The following is a 15,665-nucleotide window of genomic DNA, read 5'->3' as shown; positions in this document are numbered from 1 at the left end:
CCATCCGGAGGTGCCCAGCAGCACAAGCTGCAACAAAAGATCTTGTTCATTAGAAAACAGCAACCTCGACAACATCGAAATCGTCCTGCTGATACCACTGGCAATTGTCAGCCTGGTCATCATCCTCACAGCTTCTTTTGCCAATAATGACTTTGCTTTTCTGACAGCACAGGGGTGTGTGTGTTATTTAGGTCAGCTGGGGGCTGTGGCAGCTTCTTCCCCTGCCTCACATCAGAGCTGTGAGGTTTCCTCATCTGGATGCCGTGGGCAGGAGGTGCTGTTGGCTCCCTGGGGCTTTTCCTGAACAGGTATCAGATATTTCTGGCACTGTGGCTCAGAGGAGGCATCAGCTCTGTCAGGCCAGGCTCGATTCCCATCATCAAACTTGGTCACTTCTGCACACAGGACCATGTGGTTCTAGGATCGATGCCATTTACAGCACACTCATTCATGGTGCCAGCTCACAAAATTAAACAGGATTGAGCGCAAGGTGAGAGGCACTACCTGGCAATGGCAAACAACCCCTTTTCTGTGCAAAATCCCGTCCCAGGGTGGATTTATTTTCTTGGAAGCATCAGCTCCAAGTGAGAAATCCACACAGGGGGCAATATCCAGAGTGTGGCATCAATGCAGGAGACTTGATGCCAGCCTGCAGCATGATGCCACTGAGCCACTGACAGTGGCACTGGCTGGCACAGCCTCTGTGGGTCTCACTCACACTGAGACACCCCAACACCTGCAGCACCTCCAGTCAAGGTGTGTCTTTAAGCTCAGGCAAACATCCTGAGTGAGACCTGCCAGGAGGGAGGCTCAGAACCTCTCTGAGTACCTGCCTAAGGGTGGGGAGTGTGCCAGGGTGTGCCAAAGGCAGTGCAGGAGGGTTTGGAGGCAGTGCCAGTGGATAACTGTAAATAAATTGATGCAGGGAAAGATACCAACAATGTGGTGAGGGAGGAGAGAGTGATACCGGATGCAAGTCTGGAGGACAGTGAAGGTTGTCACGTCCCATGTCACACAGATAACAGTCACAAACTGCACGCAGTGCAGATAGTTCAAAAGTTCAGGAATTGTTTTCACAGATAAAAACCTCAGTGATGGAAGTTCCTTGCTTCTTGCAGGAAGAAACTGTCGTAATGAAAATAATCATTGCACCAAAGCAATTAAGGATGCTTGTCTTGTGCACTTGACTAAGCAGGTCCCCCCTAGTCACAGGTCAGCCTGGATTGCAAGCCAAGGCTGATAATGAAGCTGAGAGCTGGGAAGCAACTAATTGCTTAATTGAGCACAAAAACATCCCTCTTCTTACACACAAGGTATCCTTTTGGAGCCAAGCTGGCACGAGAGCATCAGGGTGCTGGGCTGAGGAAGGACCCCAAGCACAGACCCCACGTGGGGCGGGTGGTGAAGCAGCCACACATCCTGGCTCCCAGGTGCTGTCAGCCAAAATGCCAACCCACTCCCAAAGTTCTGTCTGCTCTGCTCTCCCCTCCTCCGCCCCCAGCTTGGAACCTTTCAAAAATTCAGCTGCAGAAAGGAAGAAGGCTTTTAAAACCAAAAGAAACATCCCCTGGGCTCCTCATCGCTCCCTGGCAGCCTCCACCCACTAACAAGTCCCCAGAGCAGGAAAAGAGGAGTTTTAAAGGCTGGATTACAGCACTGGAGGTGGAGGGACCCCTGAGGCTGCCTTTTTGCTCACTATCAGCAGCCCTCACACTCTGCACAAGCAACCCTGGCCACCGTGCAAGGCTCAGCCCTCTCCAAGGGATTGTCTCTGAGGAGCAGAAAACCTGCTCCAGTAAAAGTGACTCAGAGAATAAAATAAAGGGAAAAGCAAAATAGCAAGAGCAGGTTAGACATGTCTCTGGTCACTGAGATGGTAGTGACTGTGCTATATGAAGCTCCTCTGGTCAGCGGAACCCCGGGCTGGACCTGGCTGGTATCATCATGCAAGGGGTAAGGGGTAGGATGAATCCTTGCCAAACAGCAAAAGCTCTCCAGGCTGGAACAATAAGCCTTGGGCAGCCCTGGAGGTCTCACTGAGCTGGGAATGGAGGCAGAGAGACTCCTAGGTGTGTTTTGGGATAACTCCAGTAGTTGCTGCTCTGACGATCACCCTGGAACCACCCAATCCCTCCCACAGTTACAGGCTTGCCTTGCCAGAAGAGCCTCCAAAACCTGCTAGCCATCACTCAGGCCAGCTTCAGCACCAAGGAAAGGGGAGGGAATAACCCGATCATGCGGAAACATCTGGGCAAAATAAACTTTCCATTGTAATAATTTGAAAGGCTTTGGCCTATCGGGTTGGGCTGGTGCCTCATCTGTGTTCTACTGGGGCTGCGCTGCCCCATCTTCTAGAGCCTCTCCTCCAAACCCAAGGTCCTGATGGGGCTTTTCCAGCCCTTGGATTGACCTTGCTGTTTCCTTCAGGGCCCAACTGCTGGGCTGCACAGGCAGAGCCAAACTCAGTGAGTCCCACAGTCCTCACAGACTCATGACAGAGAGCAGAGCCAGCCCTGGTAGGGCTCCAAGGGCTCTGCAGGGGCAAAGTCTGATGCAGTGCCAGGACACACGAGGCCACTCTGGCTCCCTCAGCAGTTCCCTCTCAGTGCCTCGTTGTGACCCATGAGCCTCGCTGACTCTGGCGCCAGCAGGACCACTGGAAATGAAGATTGTGCCTCCACCAACCGAGTTTTTAATTAAAGGCAAGGACAAGGCCTTGCATTGCTTCCCAGACAACAAGTGACTATGTAATTTGTGCAAGAGTCTGTCGAGACATTCCCCAGCAAAATCCAAGCCTGCTGTGTCACTAAGACATCAGCAGCACATACACATGCCCTCTGCATTCGATTATAGTCTTGTTCACTGCAAGCCTTCTTTCAGTTTCTGCCATCAGCAGTAGCTGGGACAAACACAGAAGGGCAAGGGCAGGTCCTGGTGTCATTTCCAGGAAAGCAGAGCTCTTAAATACATGTGCAAATTCCAACCTGAGAACTCTTCGCCTGGGAAATTACCCAGAGTACTAAACAGCCCATTAGCTCTGACCCTGGTATAATTGAATCTGGGAATTTAGTGAGTCTGTCTCTCCTAACAGTAGTGGAGATAAAGCCTACCAGATCGCAGATAAATTGCTGGCATTGAGGAAATCTTCTGCAGTAAAACCTCTCTGCTGCATTGGGAACATTAAAGGACATATTCCCATGGAGTATGGTGTATCAGTCATACAATGCTCTTAGCCAGTACAGATAGTATTTAGAGACAGCAGATAACAGTTTCAAGAGACTGTTTGTTAAGTGCACAGGTAATCCTGCTCATCTGCACAGGAAACTGCAGCTTCTTAAAAGCAGCTTTAATTTTGTTCATGATTTTTACAAGAAAATTAAAAAATTCTGCTAGTACATATGATCCACCCTGTGTAAACAGCCCTGCCACCTGGGCTGCCCACAGGAGAGAGGACACATCCCCAGGGAGCAGAGCAAGGTAACCTGTGAAACTGATGAGTTTGGCCATGCTGCTGCATCCCTCATCTTTATTACAAATCCTGGAATAAATCTGCTGCTGGCTCAAGTTATCCAACCATGGAAAAGCAATACGCTGGGCTTGGGATTTAACACTGCTGAGCAAATGTCCCTTTTTTCTCCCCACTCTAGAGGGGCATTTCTTTCCATGGACAGAGAGCAGCAGGATGAGCTCCTTACCAGTGGCTGCGCACACAGTTCAGCAGCAGGATGGCAGTGCCCAGGCAGTAACAGGCAGCATGGGGAGAGCCGAAGACTTGGCTGAGTGCTCGTGTTTTGTGCTCCCATCTGGCCACCTGGAGAGAGAAGGGAAAACAAAGTGGGTGGTTGGGGTGCCTGGAACACGCTGCCCCAGGAGCACAAATCCCACAGCCTTGGCCTCACATGTTCAGGACACTTTGTCTGTGTGGTTTTGTGTAAGAAATCAGAGGAGGCCACTGATGGGACACGGCTGAACCAAGCCTGGAGATGAGAGCTCCTTCTCCCACTGGCACCAGACTGCTTGCATTGAATATGCCCTTGTACCCAAGGGCAGCCAGCAGCATCAAGGCACAGGCTCAAGAAACAAAAGAAGAAAAAAAAACAAACCAGGAAATACCCTACACATCACTTTTAGAGAACACAAGGCTTGGACGTGTCTAACAAGGCTGAGAGCACTCCCCACCAAAAACAAGAGGCCCCTGCCATGGATCCCAGATCCTGAAAGTAAAACAGATCCCTGAATGCACCACAGGGACGCTCAGCTCTCGTTTTCTGGGCTGTGGCATTTCCCACATCCAATCTCAGGGACCACACCTGCCAGGAACAACCCCTCCTTCTGCATAGCCAGAAAAGTTTGCAAGCCCTCCCTCAAGCTTCCCCAAGACAAGATCTGCCAGCTTTGCCCAGAGAACTGCTTCCCCTTGAACCAGCTCAGCCTTTACTAGCCCTCAGCAACTGCAGCCATTCAGGTTTAGCCTGCCCTCCTCACCCACCCTAGCCCAGCAGTGACAGCCCAGGACTCACACATCAACAGGCAGCATCCCTGGGAAGGTGTTAGCATCCCTCACAGCACACTTTCCCCTGGTTCCCATGTTCAGCTCCCTGTCCTGCAGATGCTGATGGGCCCCTTCCCAAACCACCCCACAGATGAGAAGGTGCCCTCTCACCCTAGGAGGCTGCTGCACGCAGGTGGTTGGAGCTGCTCCCAAAATCTGCAGGACCAGATCCACCTCAGTCACCAAATCCAGGCCCAGCACTCCCAACTGATAAAAATCCTTACAGCTACTTTATTCTCTACCTTTCCTGCATCCCTTGGAAAGCTGTCGCTATATTTATCGCCCCTCTTAGGCTCCACTTTCAGGCACCAAGCTGGAGGTTTGGATCAGACATCAGACCCAAAATTCCAGCCAGGGAGAGAGAGCACACCTGGGCAATGAAGCAGGAAGTGGGAGTCAGCAGAACATCTCGGCGCCAATTTGCTTCTCAGACATGGCTGGCACTTGATTAGCTTCAAATGCACTTCACTCCCTCGCATGGAGCCTGGGCAGCTTTCAGGGGCACCTGCAACCCAGCTCTTCATCTCCTCTGAATGTATTTGGTAAATTATTGGCTCAATTTGAGCAGAAAAAGGCAGCTTTGCAGGTCTCGCTTTCTTCCCAGGCTGATGTAGAAGCACAAAGCGCTGCTGGTGGAGGGGGACTGCTGGCTTCAGGAGGGGGGAATGATGAAAACCTCTGATAAGCAGGGGCACTGATTTCACATGCTGAGAGCTGATTCAATTAGTTATGCAATGATTGCTCTGAAATTACAAATCCACTCATGACAGAGAGAGCTGCTTCACTGCCTTTTTCTGGCTGGTATAAATAGTTTGTATTCTAAATTGAATTTAAAACACCGTGCGTCACGCTGCTGCTAAAATCGGAGCTGCTGTTTGAGCGCTGAGAGAGTGGAAAAAGAAATATAAGGTGCATTACCACCTTTGGAAAGTAAAAAGTGACCATACAGGTGACTTGAGTCACAGATGGAAAAATGCAGCCATGTGCCAGTTATCTGTACCAACTTCCTAATTCCCTGGAAATTATTCTGGCAGCGTTTGCATGGATGGCAGCTCCTGGCTTGTTCAGGGAGCTTTGAAGAGCATCTCAGCAGCAGCAGAGCTGAAGGAGAAGGCAGAGCCTCTGGAATCAGAGGGAAGAGCTGGTGTGCTGCTGGGAGCCACAGAGGCGGTCACCGTAATTACCCTCACCTTTAGAAAGGCACATATGGGCAGCAATGCCGGGATAAGGGGCTGCATTTCCGAGCCCCTCAGGCAGCAGCTGCCATGGCTGCGATGGGATCACTCCCAGCACAGCCCAGCCTGTGCTGCATCACACAGCTGGGACTGAGAGGCCAACTCTTATTTAGCTGTCACAGCCTTCAGATGGGACCCCAGGCTCCTTTTCAAGCCCACACAGGAGCCATCCCAAGCAAAGCTGGAATCCAGCGTGGGGCTGGAAGCGGCGGCACCCACCGGGCCCTGTGGCAATATTTCAGTAACAATTAATTAGTTCCGGTTCTGGTTCTATTCCTTGAACAACTAATTAGTTCTGGCTTGGTTCTAATTTTCTAATTTTAGCCATTTTGAGCTAATATTAGCACTCGATCGACCCACAGCTACGCAGCTGCCTTAATGACTTTATAAAATCATGAGCCGACGTGTTATTATTTATGGTGTGAGAGACACAAAATGCTTCCAGCATCCTCCATGGCCATGTGTGGGACAGAGCAGAGCTGAGACCAGCAGCTTCCCAGGAGGCTGCACCCATTCCTAGTCTGCTGTTTGCCTTCCCAGCTAAGGTGGGCACTGTGATGACCACGGGCAAGCCCCATGTCAGGGCTGTGTGTCCCGGAAAGGGAGAGAGAGGAGCATTTTTATTTTTCTTCCAAGTTTGGAAATGGAGTTAATACAAAGTTTCCTGTCTTACCCAAAGGTCAAAGCAATAGAAAAAAATCCTTTTCCAAAGCTCCCAGCACTCTGCTTTCACTTTAGGATACTTGGTGAGGCCTGTAAGTAATTTTTTTAATGTTTCCCCCAATGCTCGTTATTGAAATAAATCACCAAGCGGATGTGACTGCAAAGCCTGGGATGCTCTTGGGTCCCATGTTCTGCCTTTGGTAGGCCATTCCAGGGGCAGGCTCAGCTGCCTGATGTTCCCAGGGAATTGCTTCCTTCTAGACGTAAATTTGAGGCTGATTTCTACGCAACCCGTCCAAGACGTTTCCCCAACCACTCGGGCAAGTGCGTAAACAAAAATGAAAGCACCGGCACACATCCCCAGTGCCTGCCCTGATGGAAAATGGAAATGCTCTGCCTTTCCTTTTCTTTTTTGGGTTGGCAAACCACGAGCCACCTCGAGAAAGGCCACAAATAACCATTCAAAAAGCAATTTTGTCTCATGAACCTGCCTCCGCAGTGATCAATGGGAAATGCTCTTTCCAGCCCTATGTGCATGGCAGACCATGGCCTCTCATTAATATTTAGTATTTGTTTGAAGGAAATTGATTCTTTCTGTCTGCCATCCAGGGAAGCTGCCTCCTGAACACGCTACATTTTAATTGCTCAGTCCCAGCTCTGAATTAGAGCCTTTGTGCTGTTTCATGGGACTCCATTGCTGTATCTGGCTCGCCCCAGAGATGGGCAATGAAACCAGATAGTCCAAAGGCTCAGGACAAAGGGACACCTTGCATCTTGATGCAAATCAGTCATTTTATGTCCTCACATTGCCCCATCACCATGGTACCCAAAGAAAAATGTGCAGGGACTGGTGAATTTAGCTTTGTGACACTCTCAGGAGGCTGGGATGGATTAGCAGCTCCTTTCAAATCAAGGGAAACTGAGGCACAGGAGGACTGAGGTGAATGTCTGCTTCCCAGCTCTCTAGAGAGCAGGGTAGAGGGGCTGTGTCTACATCCTGCAAAATCCCATCATCCACCTAGGGAGATGCTCTGTACATTTTTTTGGAATGTCCTTGCCCTGCAAAAACTGTTGGCATGAAAACATTCAGTGTCCAAGTCTGGGTTGGACAAAAGATGAGAGTGAACAGGAACTCCCTTCACATACCCATCTCACAGTATTTAACAGCATGAAGCATTTTTTGCCCCATCCCATGGGGTCTATGAAGCCTGCTGAGGGGTCCATAAGCCAGCAATTCCATGGAAAGTCCAGAGGAAGAACAATGAGCTCTCCAGGATACATCTGAGCCCCAGTCCCAAGAGGATGCAACTTCATAGGGCAAACCCTGGAGATATGGGTTATCCAGCCCCAACTCAATAAAAACCTTCAGACAAAACTGACCTGAGCAAATTTATTTTCATAGAATCAGGGAGTGGCTTGGGTTGGAAGGGACCTTAAACTCATCTCATTCCACCCCCTGCCATAGGCAGGGACACCTTCCACTATCCCAGGTTGCTCCAACCTGGGTTTGGACACTCCAAAGGGTGGGGCAGCCACAGCTTCTCTGGGCAACCTGTGCCAGGGCCTCACCATCCTCATAGTAAGGAATTTCTTCCAAGAGAATAAATTTCTCCTTCAGTCTGACCTCTCCTAGGCCAGCCATGGGCTAAGTTCTCCCATGGGGTACTAGGGCAGGAGAATCCCTGACTCTGGGCTTAGGTGCCTCCATGTGAGCATCTCCCACTGGGAAAGACATGCCCCAGCTGGCTCTTGACCTGCCGAAAGAGCACGAAACCTGATATTACCCTTATTTCACCCACAGAGACCAGAGGCATCAACCTCTTCCTGTTAATGAAAAATCCATTTTTCCCTTTCTGATTCCCTGTAATCCCTCATTAAAGCATGAGGACATTCTCTGCTCTCTGTCACTGCTTGGATGCTGGAAAACGACCCTGCTCACAGCCATTACCTTTATCTAAGGACAGGTAGGAAAAAGACAGATCTAAGCCCCCACATCTTGGTTGTGGCACTCCCAGGAGCAGGCAGGGAAGCAGAGCTGGATGGAATGGAAATGCAAGCACTGGGGCTGGCTGACCTTTGCCAAATACCAGAGGAGCCAGCCTTTCTGGCTGTCCCAAGTGGCTGTGGTGGAAATGAGTATGGCCTGACCTTATCCCTGCTAACTTGGTGCTCGAGCCCCACTGCAGCCAGCAGCACTCAGAGCAGAGAGTCCAGTGCCAAAGGGAAACACCAACAGCACTGTGGCCAGGCTGTAAGCCTGCATCACTCTGAGTGTGTCCCTCCTTGGTGAGAAAAATTCTGTGTTTCCAGGAGGTTGCAAAGCTTAGGAGAGACAGGAGGGGAAATTAGAGGGCTGGTCCTGGGGAGGATGATGCATGGCCGTCCCATGGGATGTGTGTGGGGTGTTCCTGCAGGTCACCAGGACAGCACTGAGCCCCTGGCACAGGAGTGACACCAGCCGAGGCTGGCATGTGCCCATGTGCAGCCACATCAGCCCACCCCAGCACCAGGCACAGGCTTTCCAAAGGCATGTGCAGAAAATGCCCCGGGGACCTGCGTGCCACTGGCAGCAGGAACATGATTAGCAGGAGCTCTGGGCAGCGAAGGCAGGAGAAAAAGAACAGAACAAACCACGGTTTTAATTTGTACAAGCTGGTAATTATAGTTGCTATCTGTCTGAAATCTCTATTGAGTTTATTTAAATATGTTCTCCGTGAAGGCCATTCAGACAGGAATTATCAAGGTGTTGCAGCAGAGGAGATAATGCCATGCAGTTTTCAACAGATCAAGGGCTGATTAGGAGGAATTAATTAGCTGCTTAAACAGTCCTTGACTCGCTGCAGCAATTAGCCGTCACCTCCCTGCAGTCACGTTCCCGGTGCCGCCGACACAAAGCACAAAACTCCTTCCCTGTGTGCCCGTGTGAGCACCAGGCCGGGCCTGGGAAGGGATCCTAAACCCCCGAGGGCTCCAAAGCCACCCCGTGGGCAGGGCTGGCAGGCAGGCAGGCAGGCAGGGTGAGCTGGGCTGTGGGGACTCACTGTGCCCGCTGCAGAGCCCATCGCTGGTAGGTGATTCTCAACACGGGGCGTCTTCCCTCCTCCAGCCTTTAGCAGGCCAGTCCCTCGGGCATTCCTCACCCACCACCTTTTCTGTGCTATTCTCAGCTGTGCTCCTCCACTGGGGCCAGCAGATCATCCGGCAGCCTTTATCCCACATGACATTACTTGCTGTCCCTTCAGTGCAGTGGCAGCGTCACCCCTCACCTCTGCCAGCACTAAACCATGGAAAACTGACACTGCAGAGCTGGAGGCTGAGCCATCCCCACTGGAGGAGAACATGGGGCGACCAGGAGACCACCATGAGGCTCTGAGACCCTCCTGCCAGCACAGTGCCTTGCAGGAGCTGGTCACAGCTGCCAGGCTCCTGCCAGCATCCCAGTGGGCTCCACTTTGCTGAGCTGCTTCCTGCCTGCACTAGGAAAAACTGTGTGGCAGCTTTGGACTACCTGATGCAGAGAATGAGTTACTTCTCTGAAGGTTTCTCAACTCCCAGGCTCTCCATTACAGAGAGCCATGAGATGGTGATGCAGCCTGAAAGCTTTTTAGCAAATTACTAAAGCCTTGCAAAGTTCCCCCACCAAGTACTGGAGCAGCAGCTTCCAGTTCATGCAATTAAGACATTGAACTGATATGAGAAGAGACAAGCACCATCTTAATGGTTTCATGTGAGCTGTGAGGCAAATCAGGCTGTGTCCATGGACTGTGTCCATGGAGCTTGTGAAGGGTTTTTCATGGTAATATCCCAACAAAAGATGCACTCAGAGATGGTTTGATGGCAAGCAACAGGCTCTGGGGACAACAGGTGACAGTCTGGAGCCAGAGCATGGCAGGGACTCCAAGCATCCTGGCTTGAGGGCTGACAGGTGTCCCAAGAGATGGGGACAGGCTGGCTCATCCAGGTCCTCCCAGCAAGATGTACCAGTGAAGTTTTTCCCCTTTGCCATTCTCTCACTGGAATGAGTGCTAGTGTTGTGATGTTGTCAGCGAGCCACAGCTGAGCAGCACAGCTCAGCTCCTCCATGTCTGCCAAGGGCTTTCAGTTTGGAAAGAAAAGCGTCGATTTGACGCAAGGAAGATTTTTCCATTGCCTTTCACTGTCTCTGGATGGAGGGGTTGTTGTTTACTCCAGTCAAAAGAAACAGGAGTGGGATTTTGGAGAGACAAGGTGATGTGTGGCCTGGATGTTCAAGGACACTGAGGTGAGGAACAGCCAGCTGGAACACTGGGGCTGCACACCCAGGTGACAAAGAGCTGCACAGAGGGGAAAAAACACGTTTGCAGGCTCTCACAGTGGAACATGGGGTTTCGAACACACAAAGGGCTTCAAACAATGGAGAACATACAAATGCCAAAGAAGAGAACTACCTGGAAGCAGAGAGCAGGGTGGGCTGCTCTCCAAAACCAAAAAGCTGCAGTGAAATGAGACAGCATGACAAACCCTCACTGCCTACAGTGCCCATCACCCAAACCAGCAAGTTAAGAGGATGAAACAGAAGCTGGAGTGCCGCTTCTAGTGACTCTTTCCTCATGAATGCTGCCAGTGAGGAGGTCAACAGGGTCCAGTCTGAGCACTCTGACACAGGGAGAAGAGTAAAGCGATTCCACTTCTTTAGAAGTGGAAGGATATTAAAGCAACCCAGCCTGCCTCCACCACATTTAGCCTAAGAAACAACCCTCCCTGCACCCATGCCTAGTGAAAGTAATTGGACTGAAATGGCACAGGTCACCTCAGCTAACAGCCTTGAAGGTAAAACAAGCCTGCAGGTAAACAGATAAGGGTTTCATAAAGACTAGGTACGCTTTACCTCAGAGTTATCCCTCCAGATTACCTCCATACGAGCCTTTACCTTGAATCCACTCATGATAAAGAGTGAGATAAAAAAATTCATTTCTCTAATAGTGTTTATGTGATTTGTCAAAGTAGGATCTCATTAGCTGGCTGCAATGAAAACAAGCCCTTGCTTAGTGTACGCCAAGGCAGCCTGGGTCCATCAATGTTCCATGAGCCACATCCTCTCCTCTTCAATAAAAACAAAAATGACACAGAATATGGGCTGTATTTGCTAGCAATTTCCAACACAAGATCTGAACAGTTTCTCCTGAAATCAAAGAGCTCATGATTTATGTCCAAAGAGCTGGAAGCTGAAGGCAGGTGATTTCAATAACCCAGGACAAGCTGTGTTAATTAATTCTGAGAGTGGGCATGGGGAGCCCTTATGAGCAGCTCCCCGAGAGTGAAGGGGAAGGGCGATGCATTCCTGCCACAGGGAATTAGGCTGCACAGCCCAACCCGACTTTCCCAGCCAGCAAATCCCATGGAAAAACAATTTGTGAAATAATGATTTCTCCAGAGTGCAGCAGGGGATGGGGAAGGAGCTTTCCAGTCCCAGCCTGGGATGTGGAAGAGATGGCCCAACAGTGGGAAGGCTGCATGGGGGAATGGGAGCAGCTGGGACACATACAGCTCTTCTAAACCATGAATGCAACCAAATAAAATAATCTCCTGAGATTAGGGAAAGGCAGAAACTGCCCCTACACAAATATGTGGGGCTCTGCTGGAGCTCAGAGGGAAGGTAAGTGCTGCCAGATGAGCAGCATCTCGTGAGCAGGACAGTGAAGCATTTTGCTGGATTTCTTTTCATCTTCCATGCCCAGATGACTTGGCCCACACTCAGCTTCCCACTGCAAACAGTTCCCATCCAGAAAACCACAAGCCTTGTATTTTCACACGTTTCTCTGAAGCTCAGAGTGTTTTCCTTGGGGCAAACAGATTTGGAACAGGCAGCCCATAGCAGGCACTTTCATAAACAAACCAGAAGCAAAGGTGTGTGCGCCAGTCTCTTGAGTGACTGAGAACATTTTGCCCATCTCACATCCTGTATTTGCATGGCTTTTTTTCCTGTTGCTGGTACTCATGCAGCCCTAAATAAAGCAAAGCTGAGGAAGTGCCTGAAGTGTTCTAAACAGCTGCTTTCACCGAACCAGGCCGTCTACCCAACAGACCCATTTTCAAACAAAGCGATCCAACAATAGCACTGACGATGTTTGAACTGGCACAGATTTAGGAAGACAAGCTCTTTGCTGCACCACACTGTCAGCAAGCACTCAGTACAAATTCCACGTTACAAGATAAACATCTAAACATCTCTCTCTTTTTTTTTTTTTTTTTTTTTTTTGTTAAGACTCTCCTTTTACTTTTTCGCACCTCCCTTCAGTGGAGTTATTTCCAAGTGAGGCCCTGGATCCCAATGGATAACAGTGCTGAGGTCAAGTCCCTCTGAATTTGCTTCAGCGCCTTGGGTTTGGTTTTAAATGTGGGGATAAAGCTTTATCTGTGTCACAAAGCATCTATTCTGCTCTTCAAAGCTTTCCAAGGCTGCTGCAAACCTCTAGTTCCACTTGTTATGGCTGTTGCAAATAAGGTCAGCCTGATTAAAAAACAGTTATTCTAGGTGGAGTGAAAATGGCCAATCTGCAGCCAGCAGATGCTATGTAAGAAAAATCCTGTTCCTGAACTGAAACAAGCCTTCGCGGGCTCCAGGTAAAAGGAGATTGAGGTCACCTAACAACTGACATTACCTGCAGCCTCTGATTCATTGCAAAGAGAATGTGTAAAGCTATACTGGAGATGTCAGCTAAATCAGATGTTTCTTTCTCTCCTGTATGACCTGTATTTAATTGCAGATACAGGTTCAGGTACTACTGTGAGCAGCCAGTGTCCCCAGCCAGCCCAACCTGCAGATGTCACACTGCCTGCAACCAAAAACTGGGACTGGATGCTGTGCTGCAATATTTCAATTCAGGCAATTACTCAAGGATTGGCCCATGGGAGTGAAAATACTCTGGTTCTGTTGTCTTAAAGATTAAATCAGAGGCTCCAATTCACCCAATGTATGAGTAAGAAGGAGCTGGCAGGAGAGAAAGGGATGCAGAAAGGCTGAGGGTGACAGCAAGCAGCAGCCTCTCGAGACACAAACACAGCAGCACAAAAGCACCCGGCCCCACATGGAGGAAGACAAAGCAGCTGAGCCATCCCAGCACTGCCTGGATCCTGTGTTTGATGTGAAGGTTTCCCGACCTGGGCATCATCTTTTCAGTTTGTTCTCGTTAATAGGTTTGCTTGGATTCCAGCTCAGCCCAGCTCATTAGCCACGCTGCCGAATCCCACACTAATTCTGCATCCTTTCTACTGCTACAGATAAATAACAAAATTGCCTCCACGCAGGGGTTGTTTTCTTCCTCCCTCCCCCTAAAGCAGGTCTGGTAGCATCTCATGTATCTGTTAATGAAGTCCATAATATCCAGAGTTTCTCAGCAAGTGAAAATTACAATCATTAGCCAGTGAGTGATGAGAGACAAAAACACCATTTCTGCTCGGGCTGGCAGTAACAGTACAGCAAGTACACGTCCTGGAGAGCTGAGCCTTGCTCTCCTGTCATATGGTACCCAATGTTCTTCATTAGACCTCTCTCTAATAGAGCAAGGCAGCGTCCTGCGGCAGGTCACAATTACACACAACAATTAATTCAGGGAGAAACAATGACAGGCACCGCAGAGGAACACTTTGCAGCAGGGTGGTAAAAAGATGAAGTGGAAAAGGAATAGGAACATTTTAAAGCTCTGCCCGAAATCAAAAATAAGTGGAGGCACAAGTGACAGCATGGTAGAGGAGCCATGGATGGTTTCCTTGTACACAACTTTGTAATTTTTGTTTTAAATAGAAAAAGAAACACAACAATTACTCTTTTGGTCACAATACCCCAGTGACCAGGAGGAGCAGGCTTAGACCAGGACTTCTTGTGCTATTTGCAAACAACACACAGAGCCGATTCAGGTTCTCCCACAGCTGCAGCCCCTCTCTTGATGCCCTTTTGTGGAATTAGGGTTTAATTCTCTGGAATAAGTCTGCTAATAAGGAGTCCCAACACACCCCTCCTCTGGACAGCGTGTACTTGCTCACCGTTCCCCCAGGAGCTGTGATGGGAGGGGGACAGAGAAGGCGGGGGGGGAAATAAATCCACCTCAGAGAGCACAAAATGCAAGAGAAATCCAATACTCTTTCACAGGAGAGTGAGAGGTTGCTGGAATAGAGGTACTGGTTGCACTGGCCATGCTCAGCAAAGCACTGATTTCGTCTGGAAGGGGCTCCTGTCCTCTTCCAGCTGGACAGATCATGTTGCAGGCTCTGTGTTAATCCTCCCCTGGGAACATTTCCCACTGAGGACACGCGTGTTTGTGATGCTGCTGTCGTGGCAGCAACAATAGAGAGGGACAATGTGATCTTTATGTAAGGAGGGCTCTGTTCCCCTCTGCCTAGGGATGAGATGTTCAACACACGGGCACAACAAGTAATAACAGCCTGAAGGGTTAAACACAACCATGGGACCCCTCAGCCTTGTTGGTGTCAGCACTGAGGTTCCTCTGGGTGTGGATGGGTGTAACCATGTGCCCCATGGTATTTGTTCATCTGTGCAATGCAAGAAAAGTAACCTGAAAGCCAAGTGAACACTCAGTCATCCTCAGATCCTGTGATCTGCATCCCAGGGCAGCTCCTTCCCCCTCCTGCAGCCCTAAAGCCTAATGCTGGGATACAGATACTAGCCCTCCATCCAGTGCTCAAAGATTCTTACAGCCCTTCACTCCACAAATTTCTACTATAGGCCTGCAGAGAGGTGGAGGAGGGAGGCTGAGAAAGTCCTTCCAGATATGGATCTACTCACATCCGCACCAGTGACCAAAGCTTAATGGATACAGGAAGAAAGGTAATGCTCCTCCATTGGGCAATGCACTCACTTTGGCTTCTGAGCACATCATTCCCTGGAAAATGATTGTATGACAAAATCTCGAAATGAAACTAATTCAATGCTGCTCTCCAGCCTCGGGAATGAAATGAGTAAGTCTGCAGTCATTACAACAATGTCCTGGTAAAAATAAACAGGAAAGGGCACTAAGTAGGAATGCTTCAGAGTTAAAAATACAGTATCTCATCTGAGGTCATTCTGTTTTTTATAGGAACAGGCATGCACGCCTCAAAATGATCAGATTTGGTATTACTTCCTGTTACAGATGGACACCTCAGTCACAGACAGATGGACAAGGTTTTCCTTCCCAGTCCAAAACCCCACCTGGGATGACGCAGGTTGAGCATCTGCT

General features: G+C 49.6%; 1 protein-coding gene across 3 annotated transcripts in view; it reads right to left on the bottom strand.

Moving 5' to 3' along the window:
* Positions 1-15,665, bottom strand: part of PEMT (phosphatidylethanolamine N-methyltransferase) — a gene marked incomplete at its 5' end in the record, with an annotated part of 42,129 nt that overhangs the window by 15,819 nt on the left and 10,645 nt on the right. For all 3 annotated transcript variants that reach the window (XM_083872326.1, XM_083872324.1, XM_083872325.1), the window contains one exon: positions 3,696-3,811. In XM_083872326.1, the coding sequence (XP_083728452.1) occupies positions 3,696-3,811 (116 nt within the window). The remainder of the gene's footprint in view (positions 1-3,695; positions 3,812-15,665) is intronic.

This window comes from Zosterops lateralis (assembly GCF_965231275.1).
Source record: "Zosterops lateralis genome assembly, chromosome: 15".
Lineage (NCBI taxonomy): Eukaryota > Metazoa > Chordata > Aves > Passeriformes > Zosteropidae > Zosterops > Zosterops lateralis.
Note: the sequence above shows the minus strand (reverse complement) of the source record. Positions and strands in the feature narration are given on the sequence as shown.